Here is a 13252-nt window from a genome sequence, read left to right on the forward strand (position 1 = left end):
AGAATAGCAACTCCCTTATAAAATGAAATTCTTTCTGAAATAACTGTACAAGAGAACATTGGGGCAGGGGCTTATGTGTTTATTCTCCTAATACAACCAGGCGTACAATGAGTTTCCACCGTTTAATATTAACTGTTCTAAGAAGGGGAAAAAGGCCTTTTTTGGAAGGGGGAGGGAGACGCGCAGTGTTTGGAAGTGACAAAACTGTAGATTCTGTAGACAGTTTGCCTTGCTGCCCAATTAACCTAATTTCTATGGTGAAGTCTATGAAAAGAAATAGTTCTTGGAGGTTTTATGGATAAATGTCTACCGTTTATTTTTTTTCCATCTATCATAAACATTGTGGTGTTCAGGGCAAAAGCTTTTTGATGTTTGCACTTGATAACATGTAAATGCTATATGTAAACTGTAACTGGAGTGTTTAAACAAACTTGTTTTTTTATTAATAATGAGACTTCTGGGTGACAGAGTTGAAGAAAAATCTTTGACTAGATTTTGATTTTTTTTTTCAGATAAGCCATTTATGTTTAAAACAAACAAAAAAGCCTTGTATGACTTCAGTGTGATTCTTCTGCTTTTCAGACCACGTGTCTGGTTTTTAAAATGTTTTGTAGTATCGCGAGGCAAATACTAGAAACTTTTGAATGCAAAAAAAAATATTTGGTACTTACGTGTTACACAGTAGACAACAGCTGATAAGCAGACAATAAAAAGCATATTAACCTGAAAGGAAGAGGAGTATGAATTTAAGACTACCATTTCCAACTTTTTTCCTTCAAACTCTTGAGATTGTTTACCAGTCAAATCCTATGATTTTCAGTAGGGAAGCCAATAGAGAAGACTATGCAGTTCATGACCATGTATGTAGGTGTATAGCCTTTTCTCTAACCTGTTTTGATTTTTCCAACTATTTCAGCAGAGTGCATTGAAATTAAATGTAGTGATCCAAGACATGAAAGTCAATATCTAAATAAACTACCTGTGAAATATCTTAAAAGATTTTTTCGAAGGTTTGGTGGTATTCCTTAAAATGTTTACATGAAATTTGTTTTTCAGTCTATCAGATTAGACTATCTAACAGCATTGCCAGGCTTTATCTTCAAACCTGAAGCATGCCAACACACTTTGTCAAAAACAGGATAGTACTAAGACAGTTTTGATCTTATGGAAAAGATTTTAATAGGGTGAAAAAAATAATAATAAGGCTCTTTTTGTGTTTGTGATTTTACTGACTGACCACCTTCTGAATGAGCTGGTAGTAATTGTGTTGGACAACAGGGAAATCTGCACGTGAAAAAAGAAAGGGGTGTTGAATCACATGCATAAATATACATGATTGTAAAAATCAGGTCCAAATCTACTTCCAACATTTTAACCTTCCAGTGACATCTTTATAGAAGGAAATATTTTATTTCAAAATACCGTAAGTCCAGATCTCTTAATATAGACTTTCATTAAGTTGTAGGAAAGTTTAATCATTCACACACAGTGTTATAATATCACCTCTAAAAGCATCTTAAATTCCTATCTTTTCTTGAAGATATGGGTAATAAAGTCCTGCTTCTCAGATAACTGTTCCTAAACATAAGAGTTCAGAAGAATATATATATAAAATCTATTCAGTTCATTGAGACAAAGTGCAATATCAAAAGTTTTCATAAACAAAACAGTTAAGATCAAGGGTAACTTATTAGATTAGCTACCATATTGGGGGGAGGAAGTTCCAGTGTCAAAATTTTTCAATGTCTTGTGGCTAAATGATACAAGTGGTGCAGAGTATGTCAAAGTATTCTAGTCCTGAGGTCTCAGTCTCTTCTAGCATGCTTTCTGTGGTCACTTGAGTGAACTTGGAGTGGAGGAATGTGTCTTACTTGACTCTTAACTTCATTTTGCTTAATGACTGGGTAAAGTAGTAATGGGGAAGCAATGAATGTGGTGTTGCAAAACTAAGCATGACAGTATAGGAGAGTCGAACAATGTTACTAAAATGAAAGTGTGTTTCCTATTGAGGAGGCAGTGTTCCTTCCATGTCTTATGTGAGGAATCGTTCCTTTCAAAGAACTCAAGGACAGCGCTCTTCATACTAGTCACTTTTTTTTTTTTAACAGAAAGCCAAAACTTTTCATGAGTAACGGTCAGCAACAGGCTAAAAATTCTTTCTTTGAAGTATAGTTGTAGATCACTTTATTTATTGGCTTTTAATTCATGTTGGAGAAGATTACTTTCTGGAATTTTAGCCTGGATATATTCAGAAGTCTAAATTGAAGAATTATTGCATTTAGAAGTCAGGGATCTCTTATCTCTGTTAAGGTATTGTTGTTTTGGAAATGCTGCAACCAAAGAAATAGAGGGCTCTATCCTTTTTGCCTCTGGTAGACTCAATCTATCCTTCCTCTCCATCACAATCATAAGATAATGTGCAGTCAGAGCTGAACTGAAATGCTGGTCTTGTATATCAGTGATTCCTGACAAGAATATCCTGCTAGGATAGATAAACAGCTGTATTCTGGCCATAGGTATTGCAGTCACTTTTATTTTATTCCTAGACTGCACCATTTAAAAAAATGTAGTTTACTGCAATGATGTAGTTTATTGCAATTTAACAATCTTTTATCAGAAGATTTCTTCTGAAAATAGAGTAAGGGAAAGGAAGATTACAGGTATGAATGGCCTTGTAATCAGATAAAGCAGTAGTTTCCAGGCTGCAGATGTGTTGCTGACTCAGGAGACTTTGGAGAAGCTATTATGCCATCTCTCTTGAGACGTCTTCTCTTTGGAGACTGAATTAAAAGATCATTGTGACTTTTACAATTAGTAACTCTTAGTCCATGGGAATTTATGTTCCCAAAATTTGTAGTTAGGAATGGGCTCTTTTCTTTCCAACATCATGAAGTGTTGCTGCTTCAAAGCAATTTCATTATGCTAATAATAATGTTGGTGTTTAGAAGAACTGCACAGAATGCTTAAATCAGCTCTTGAGGCACCCTAATTACCAAGGAAAGACTCAAGCTCATGCTTCTTTTTAGTGGTTTCAAGTGTTTGTCCTTAAGATCTTGATTTTTTGCAAACTTTCTACTCAAATCTAGACATTGCTTTCCAGCTGGGAAATTCAAAGACATTCAGGACTTCTGAATGGCATTCTTTAAATGGCTAACAGTCTTGCTTATCATAAACTAGGATGCAGAATTGTTATTAGCCTTGCATTTTACTAATAGTGTTGTTGTGTAACCTCTAGGTAATATTTCCTTTCCAGTTTAAGTGTTAATTGTGGAGTAAAAACCATGCAGTGAATTGTACAGTTCTAGTCACAGTTACATTACCTTTTCATTTGCAAACATTAAGTTGTCCAATTAATATATGCAACCTGTTTGTTTCATTAGTTTTTTTTCCTAGCGGTATCTGCCGTTTAAGAGTATACATTATTGCCCAAGGTTGCAATTAAAATGTATGCAAGCTTTATAACCAGTGCTGTGCATTGGTACTGTGAGCTACATCCGTTGGGACTGCTGTTGCCACTGTTCATTCCCTAGCAAGGTCCAAGTATAATCTCTGGTGACTGCCAATGAGAGTTCCTCTAAGTAACCTTTCCATAGTGCTTCTAAGTTGTTTTTCAAATTTTATCATAGCAGTAGATGTTCTCAGTGTAGAGCGAAGGCTTAAAGCTTCTTTTCCCTCATAATTGCTTTTCATCCTAAAACTGTTATGTCTTTTACTAAAGGCTGCTGGCTTTTAAGTGTGCATTTCAATAACTTTAGATGAAAGGAATTCCACACCACAATGGTTGGGAAGCACATGTTATGGATTCTTTTGCTCTCACTGTAAAGGCCTGGCTCTTAAAGTAACTCAGAAATCTCTTTGCCACTTAAACTAAGAGAGCTATCTATCCATATGCAATACACCTTCACAGAGAAGAAAGGCAACAACTGCAACACAAAAATATTACAGAATCATACAATGTCCTGAGTTGGAGGAGACCCACAAGGATCGTTGCATCCAACTTCTGTCTGTAAATACAATAGGATATTTAGAAAAATAAGATATTTTAAATAACACATTTTGAGAAGAAGATTGCTTTTATTCAGAGATTTCTGCCACTGAAGAACAAGATAGTGATGGATGGAGACTTGATTACTTAGTTCATATCGTTGTATTCGAAAAGCACAGTAAAATGTTTTAATAGTTCCATGATTGTTAATGAAGAAATTCATTCTGGGGCTGTTTTTGTGTTGTTTGGTGCTGTGGGTTTTTTTCTGAAAGGTAGAGAGTCTGAATCTCAGCATACAAAGGTGACCTGACGAATATTTGAAAGAAAAAGAACAAAAGTGTATCTATACATAAATTAAAGAACCAGGAGCAAGAATAATTAAACACAATATCAAGAAAAAAGTATAAACACACCACAGTTCTATTTCTTAATTTTGTACCATTTTGTATAAAAAGCTAGAATGTCAACAAACTGATATTCAATAACTATTACTGTTTTTTTTCCTTTGCATTTATTTGGTTTTAGCCATGGTTCAGTACTTAACCTATGTGTGCCACTGTGGGCCACAAGTTTTCACTTGGAAATTTAAAGACTTTTGATCTAGTGTTTGAGTTTTTTTATCCTCTCATAAAATGACTTTATGTGTTTATTTTTGAGAATTCGGGTGTGTAAGTCTGTCCATTTTTTTTTCTTTCAGTATTTTAGGGAAGCAATACTTCTGGTAGGCAGTGTTCTGCTCGAAAACCTAGAAAGCTGGAAGCTATCTAGAAGACTAATCATAGCTTTAGCATCCAGAGCCTGTCCTCACTGGTCTTTTTTTTCCCTCCCCCAATCCCTTCCTTATTATGTTGAATATTTCGGACAAGATGTTGTTTGATCCAGCACTCAATAGGTTATGACAAAATTAGTTTATTTAAACCTACATTTCAATTTTTGTTGCCCAGATTTTTTTTACTTGCAGAGATATTATTCATACATACAAGCTTCAAGTAGTTAAACACACCCCCTGCAAAAAATGGATCAGCTTATTTTTATATTAAAATATTCAAATGTTTTATATATTTATTATATATAGAATATATTATTTATATGTATTTAGCTCTACTGAAATAGATCTATACAAGTGTTCTTAATATAGGTTTTATATTCAAATAAAATATATTCATATCAAGTATACTTATGTAAATATTTTTATATAGATAGATGCATGTAGTCTAGAGCTCTTGTTAGCTTTCAGCATTATCTCTATTAATGTTGCAGAGTTCTCTTAGTTCCTTTTTCAAAATGTATGAATTTTATTCTGTACAAATTATAATGAAGGCTGTTCTGATAATTTTAATCGGTCATTTCTCATAATTATTTTCCTCTTCATCCAGTCCTTTTACTAGTCTATAGATATTGTAACTTCTTTCTTTAACCTTCTCCCCTATGTTCTTATTAATCTGTCCTTATTTTTCCAATTTTCTTTCGTGATTTGGTATTTACACTTCGTATGTGGTTCTGTTTGGTCTTTGGCATCTGATACGCTTCTTGCTGTGAATTAACTTGCAAATTTATTTTGAAACAAATGTTTTAATTCTATAACCAGTTAAACAGTGGTAGAAAATAAACTGAGGAAGGCTTCTTTTTTTTTAGTGCATAAATTTGCATTCTTTTACAACTGCCACTCTAATCTGTAACCTGAATGTAGAACTCTGTGTTTTTTAAAAGATTTACACAGATGGGACTCACTATTCAGAAAAAAAATAGAATATCTGCTTGTGAGAGACATCTGTAAAATACAACTTCTTGGAGAAGTATTGCTTTAGCAATGAGGGTATGCAATTTTAAACACAAGACTTGCTGGAAAGGAGTTGTTATAGCTGTAGATTTCTTCTATCATTTGACTGTCAATTCTTGGACATGTTAGTTACGGTGAGTATTATTTTAATAAAGATATACAAACATTGTGTTCCTGCCATTCCATCTCGGAAACTGTGGTACTAGAACACTTCAGATTTTGTGTTTTCTGTACACACCAAAATATACTTTACACACTTTTGCAGGATTCACTGTCCACTTATCTCTAGCAGTCTCTCCAGTCTCTTTGACCATCAATTTGCATTCCACGGTTCTTATTTTCCACGTGTGACAACTTCTGGTCATGGGAAAAGCAGTTTGGATTAGATGAGTTGCATCTCGTCTAATACATGAATACTGATGAGCTGTATCTCATCAATAATGAGATCTGTTAATTTGACACAGTGATTCTTGCAGTTTCTACCTGAAAATGTCATCTGTGTTCAGATGCACTAAGCTCGTAGGTGGTTCTTTTTGATTATGGCTTCTCCACAGCCCTCACAATGAGAGAGCTGGGTATTAACAATGTTTCATGTAATAAAAATGTATCAAGACAAAGGCCAATGGAAAACTGGATTATACCGTAGCTCTAAGAACCTAGCAGGTTACTTTTCGTTTTGTTTAACAATCATTACATCCCAGGATAGTATAGCATTGATTTTTAAAACCACTTTGTAAAGCTTGAGCTGCATATCCCTGAAATAATTAAATGCTTTAAAAATAAAGTTTTGATGACTGTACTTTATAACAAAATGTCTTTGCTTTCTCTTATGCTGGTGAGTCTCAAAATCATCATTCTACATCATTTCTAACTTGCATCTATATAGATGGTTAGAATTCTCAGTGGAAAGTAGCACAAGGAAGAAAAATGTTCAGTCAGACAGGAGCAGCTGACTACTACTGGCTATTAGAAAGATTAATAAATCCCTCAAATCTGTCTGTTTAGCAGAGGACTGAAGACAAATGCTACATGTTTTATCTTTCTGAAGTCAACAGAAGAAGTATGGTGGGAGTCACCTACATGTGTGAAGTTGCCCTGTGGAGCAACTTCATTATCTTGAGTCATGTGTCTTGTCTCTCTCATAGGACATCATAAAAAAATAAAATAAAATTGAATAGGTCTTCTGGTGATAACAAAACTCTGTATTTTCTATTTCCTCTTCTGCCTTGCTTGCAAACTCTCCCTTGAGTTCTCTTTGTGGAAAAGATGGTATTTCATTTACCTCTACCATATTTGTGATGGAATACTGGAAAGGTGTTGAATTTTGCACTTAGTTTGAGAAACAGAGTAGCTCTGAGTTTCCAGCCATGCATATCAAGGTAAACAAACAAAACAAAAAATAAAAATGGAGGTGCATTTATGAAGCACTAGATATAAAGTGACCCTTCTTATTTCATGGCTTTTGTTTGCCTTTTGGAATTAATCTGTTTTAAACAGGGTAAAATCTTTTGGTCTGTGTTCAAGCACAGAGGTTTTCTTTGTCTTCAAAAAGCAGATGTGGCATTAGTGAGAATTGAGACTAATGAGATGTATTTCAATTTATGCTGAGAAAAGCTGCTTTCAGGAAAAAAAAAATCCATAATGGACTGCTCACAGATAGCTTCTTTCCATATCCTCCTGTGGGATCTTCGCCTATATTTTCTCATGATTTCTTGTTTTTCTGAAAGTTGAATGCTAACTAAAAGGACACAAGCCTTTGAAACTCAGCAGGGTGGATCATGAGTATGATTTGCTTTTAGTGTTAGTTTCAGCAGTTCTGGACCTGACAGAGCAAAGTAACATGTTTTTGGAAGAGTATGAAATCCAATGCTAACTTTTTGGAAACAAAGGCCAAATAATTGCTTAATGAAATACATAAACATTTTCATAAATTTGCATTTATTAATTAGCATAAGCAGACAAATTGGTTACAGCAGGATTCATTATGTTCAGTTCCATTAGTACTGTAGTATTTAGGAATACACTTCTTTAAAGTTACATATCTATCTAGAAATATCTGAAAATATAAGAATAGTTATTAGCTAGAGACTTTAATTTGCCTTGCACAAGTGGTTGTTCATATATGTTATAATATAAATTTTAGTATAAAATATCTATCCCTTTCTGTTACAAATGCTGTCCATTTAGAAATTAATATAGTTTATTGTTTACAGCTTCAGTATTACTATAGTTAAGTGCAAATGCCTTCAAATGTAACTGTATCATGTACGTGAGTATATATATACACCTATCAAGTTAAGCAGTCTAAAAATACTTAATTTGAATAGAATGTTGCTAGAGTTGTTACAGAAACTTCATTCAAACTATTGGTGTTTAATATGAATTTTCGAAGAGAAAGTCAAGAAAATTTGAAGCATATTCGTAATGATTACCTAAGAGCTATCTAGTAAATACAGAAGAATTATATTATACTCTGTTAGAGGATGCACTGACTCTTTACTCTTTGGCAGGTTGATGACATCTTAGGAGAAGGCAGTGATGAAAGTGATAGTGAAAAAAAAAAGCCAGAGAAGGAAGGTGAAAAACCTCAGATTAGTGCAACAGAGACTATAGGAATGAAAACAGATCAGAGACCTGGATCATCATCATCGTCATCGTCGTCATCAAGTGAAAAAAGCTTAACAAGCAGTGTACCCAGGTATGAGTTTTTTCAAATGTAAAAAGAAGCATTAATTATGTTTCACTGTGTTCCTGCATTATTGTGTTTTTTTGACAATGCAATCTTTGTTGCTGTTAAGTATGCAGGTAACTTTTTTTGGTAGCTAGTTGAAATTGCCCTGCTTATCTCTGCAATATTTGGGGATTGTTTTAAAGAAATGGTTGTAATAAATATCTACTGAGAACCAGGATCTCATCTGTTTTGAAAGAACTGAAGATCACTAACCTGTGCTTATTTTAAAATAGTCTTGATCTTTAATCAGATTTGGGACAATGTCGTCTGTAGAGTTACTTTGAGTAAAATATTAAGTACAGTTTTGAGAAGCTATTGGTTTTTTTTTAATTCGGAATTTTTGAGAGATTTTGGTGGGAAATTCATAAAAATTAGGTTAGAAACTCATTTGCACTTACTAGTCTCCTCTGCAAAAATGATTTTACTGTCCCACTGTTGATTGTTTGAACAATGGCTATGAAACCAATTTGCTGGTAAACTAGAACTTGATGAAATAAATGCCTATTTTAAATACATTGCGGAAAGGTTCTCAATCTGCAACTCCTTAAGTTTTTAAGCCTGACAATATATAGAAGACAATGTAAGATGAAGATCGTATCAGTTTTAATTTAGAATTGCTGGGATCATCATCCTGTACCACCAAGCATTAAAAACACAAAGACATGCACTGTAGCTTTTCTGCTCACTTATCTGTATGAAATCATACTGTTTTCTGTTGTAAGAATCTAAGCTCAGTAGCTTAAATGAACTAATAGTTCTTCCTTAATAGTGGGTAATGTAAGTAGTAGGATTTAAGTGATTTATTTATATTATTTTGACTTTTGTGGGCTATTCATGTGATAAGTTGGAGCCATCTGCTTAAAGATTAAAGCAAGTACCACAGTCCAAGTTAGAAGTTACTGCCTTCTGAACAATAAGATCTAACTAAACAGGAGTTCAGCTCACAAAGTGCTGATACAGGTGTTGATGTTGTATGCTTCCTAGGCAGGAAATTCTGCTTGGTAGAAAGGAGTCTGTCATCCTAATTCCATTTTAAGTTTGAAGTCTTGAACTGATGTTTTTATAGTCAATCTGTTATATGTGGTAATGGTACCAGAGAGATGATGTAAGAACAGTCGTTAAACAGCAGGATTGAAATAACCAAGAGCTTCGTCCATTCCAACACAAATAATAGTTACAGTTTCTGGGGGCCACGTTTCTAAAAACTAAGTGCTATACAAGCATACAGCAAGATCAGAAGTTTCTGTTCTGAAATTTGGCATCCTTGAGGTGTTAGGAGAATAACAAGGCTGAAATTATATTTAGTAATTTTCAGTTATTTCTGCTCTGTCATATAGTCTGGAGTTGCAATTTATTTGTTACCATGAACACCATCACCTCTTGCCACATTGAAAAAACAGGCCTATTGCAAAGGCCCACCCCAACTATTAATTGTGTAAATCTACCCTTGGATTTAAATCATTGTTTCACAACTTGCTTTAATCACCCTCACGTTCGCATTTTAGCTATTAATGTGTCCAAAGTCTATAAAACAAAAATAAATTTTCAAAAAACATCAAGAATTGAAACTTCTACCACCTTCCTTTTTGCCAAATGTGTGCATTTCAGTATGTGTATTCCAAACTGGAAAATTTTTGTGTTCCCTGGTGGTACAACTTAATCTGAATATAACTATAGTTCAGACAAGCTAAGAGTATGTTTAAATGGCTGAAATTCCTTGCATTTCTAACACTTTGAAAGTAAACATTCTTTGTATGTAGTGTACATAGGCAACTAAAAAATTACTGCAGCTTCAGCTAGGTTTTTTTCCCAGAAATAATGGTGAAACATTCCAGACTGAAATCCAGGATCAGCTTCTAAAGACAAGTGCTTCTGTTGGCAGCACAACTTGCTGTTTTCACATGAGCAGGATGTTCTGCAGAACGTTAATGTCACTTCTGTTTGAAAGTGATTTTGAAGGCTCTAAGAAGGAAGAGGCCTCTGGGCATGCAAAACATAATTTGTTTCTGTACTTAACTATCAGGGAACTACCATTATTGAATGAATTTCCATTGTAAATATTAAGTATATGTTTCTATTTAAGAACGCTTACTTGAAAGCTATCGTTATCCTTTTTTTTTTCTTAGCTCAGAAATCTTTTGTGTTTTTATACACACTTTCTCATAAAGAAAACTTTCTATTCAAGGATCTATGCTGTATGCCCATCTTCACCCCAAGTACTCGTGTTCTTTTGTACTAGTGTTCTCAGAATAATAGTCCTAATTGTCCTTATTTAGGCTTGCAATAAAATACATATGGCTATAAAACTGCCAAAATATTTCCTGATATACGTGCAGTTATGTCTTGTAACCATGTCTAGTAGTGTGAGGAGGTAGGTAGCAAAGAGTTGCTGCAGAATTATTAAATTGCAACCTGTTTAAAAAAAAAAAAAAAAAACACTTTTTCACATGGGGCAAAGATCTAAAATACTTATCTAACCAAACTTTTTGCTGTTGTACTAATCAGATACACAATGTAGTCATGCCTAAAAGCCCGTTAGACTCCCAGTCCTTCTTAGATGCATTAACTTAAAGATCTAAAAAACAAACTGGAGAGAAGGGAAATTTTGGAAGATGATAATTACGATTGAAGACATTAGTCCTTCCAGAAATGGTCTTCAGATAAACATTTTAATAGGTGGGATCAGTCACATTCAGTTGCCCGACACTTTTTTCTTACATAACTCCACTTCAGCAGCTTGTGTCTTTGCCAGTCATAAACTGGTAGAGCTAAAACACTTCTAGATTTTCTGTTTCACACTTCACTGCTTTTGGAAAAATTTAGTAAAAATGGTTCAGCCTCTTGAGTTGAGGAGAGAAAATTCTATTTAAAAAACAAAAAAAAAATCAAACCAAAAAAACTCTTCATTATTTGGAAAGAACTGCTTGTGGCTTGTTAACCCTTGATTTTGGAGTGTTGGATCTCGGGTAACAGGTAGCCTATGGATCAAGTCTGTGCTTTTTTCAGTCCCTGATGAAAGTTGACCAAATACATCCAAGTTCCAAGCATGTGTGTTTCTCCAAAAAGTTTGTTAGGCATGTGTTAGGCCATCCTTATTAACACTTCATATGATCAGTAAAGTATTTCATACCCAGTATTTCCTGCTGGAAAAACTTATAAGTACTCTAATCGAGAACAGACTAGGATTCTAGTGATTCTGACCTAATTTGAATGTCTACATGTACTAGGGTAAAATCTCACTCCTTAATACTTCTCTGCTTCAAGGCACAAAAAATTATTTTTACAAGAAAACCGTGCATAGGGTTAGCTATACTTGAAAAACATAGCTACGAAAAAGGTAGTTACAGCCCATGCTCCGTTTTGTCTCTTGGTTTATGAAAAATAGATTTGATCAGAGTGAAATGCTCTCCAAACTTTTTAAGTGATTTCCTTCCCAGAGCAATCTTTATGATACAGTATGTACTGACAAGTTATTTTAATGGTATCTTTACGCATTTATTTTAAAAATGAATTATTTATGTAGCAGGAAAGTTTCAACAATATTAGAATATAATTGCAAATGTCTAGACAAGCCACTGACAAACTCAGCTGTTATATTGGATTCATTTTATAATCATTGGTGGAGAACTTAAAAAGCAGAAAAGAATCAAAAGAAAGCTGGAAGTCTTACTCTTAAAATTGCATCCACCTGCATGCATGCTTCTTTTCATCATCCATTTTACTATCTTTAAACTAGATTTCTTATTCTTTTTAAGGGTGCCATTTGACCACAAACATACTTTAAAAAATAATAATAATTCTTGTATTCCATTCTTACAAAAATATAGAGAATAGATTGTTTCATTTGCAAGTGTAAGCAATGTTGCAGTTGGCTAACCCAGTGCTCCTTTTTGCAGATCTATTTGAAGACTTCTAGTGCAGAAAAAAGGACTATTTGAATGTCATAAGTCTAAATTTGTATGCATGTTTGCCCTAAAATATGGCTGTTAAAATCCCATTTTGATGATATGAAGGGTTACATCATACCTGTGTAAAACAGAAAAATAATCATATTAACTGCCTGAAAGACTTTCGCATTTCAATTTTGCAATATATTGCTCAGTAGACTTGAGTCATTGTAACGGCAAATGTACAGACTTCTTAACAAATCAAGAAGAATTTCCTCTTATGAAATGATTTACATCATTTAAAGCTTTCCTTGGTTTTACTTGTCATTTGTCTCTTATAAGACAGTTAATCTTTCAGTCTGTGTCTTATTTAAGTACCATAACCATATGGAAGATCCAACATGAATTTTACCCTGAAGAATAACAATATTCTTTCTACTTTGCTGTGCCTGAAATACGTCTTTTGGCTAACTCATTTATTTGTCTTTGTTAGATGCACAGGAGTTGTAATGCTTTATAAATTTCCTTTCATAGAAGAATTCAGAATTGATTTCTGTGAAAAGATTATACCAAATTTGCTGTGCTGTTCCACATAACCTTCCTAGAAAGTTTTTGCTAACAGAAAGGTGATAGTCTCTGTAGGTCCTTCTGTGGCAAATGCTTGATTTTTTTTTCAAATTTTTCTCAATATTAAATTAGGTCATAAATGTGCTATAAAACTAGAGGGTTTTTTTCCTTCTTCAAAACTATGAGGTATAGCTATGGTATGTTATATTTAAGGGGCTAACTAAATCATACAGAAATGCTGGGTTGAGAAATGAGTACAACCTACTTTTGTGAGGTTTTTGCATCACTGTTTTACCAGTATT

General features: G+C 33.9%; 1 protein-coding gene across 3 annotated transcripts in view; it reads left to right on the forward strand.

Moving 5' to 3' along the window:
- CTDP1 (CTD phosphatase subunit 1) overlaps positions 1-13252 on the forward strand; it is a 96483-nt gene that overhangs the window by 61951 nt on the left and 21280 nt on the right. For all 3 annotated transcript variants that reach the window (XM_083822055.1, XM_083822053.1, XM_083822054.1), the window contains exon 12: positions 8276-8463. In XM_083822055.1, the coding sequence (XP_083678181.1) occupies positions 8276-8463 (188 nt within the window). The remainder of the gene's footprint in view (positions 1-8275; positions 8464-13252) is intronic.

The sequence above is a fragment of the Anser anser genome, assembly GCF_964211835.1.
Source record: "Anser anser genome assembly, chromosome: 2".
Lineage (NCBI taxonomy): Eukaryota > Metazoa > Chordata > Aves > Anseriformes > Anatidae > Anser > Anser anser.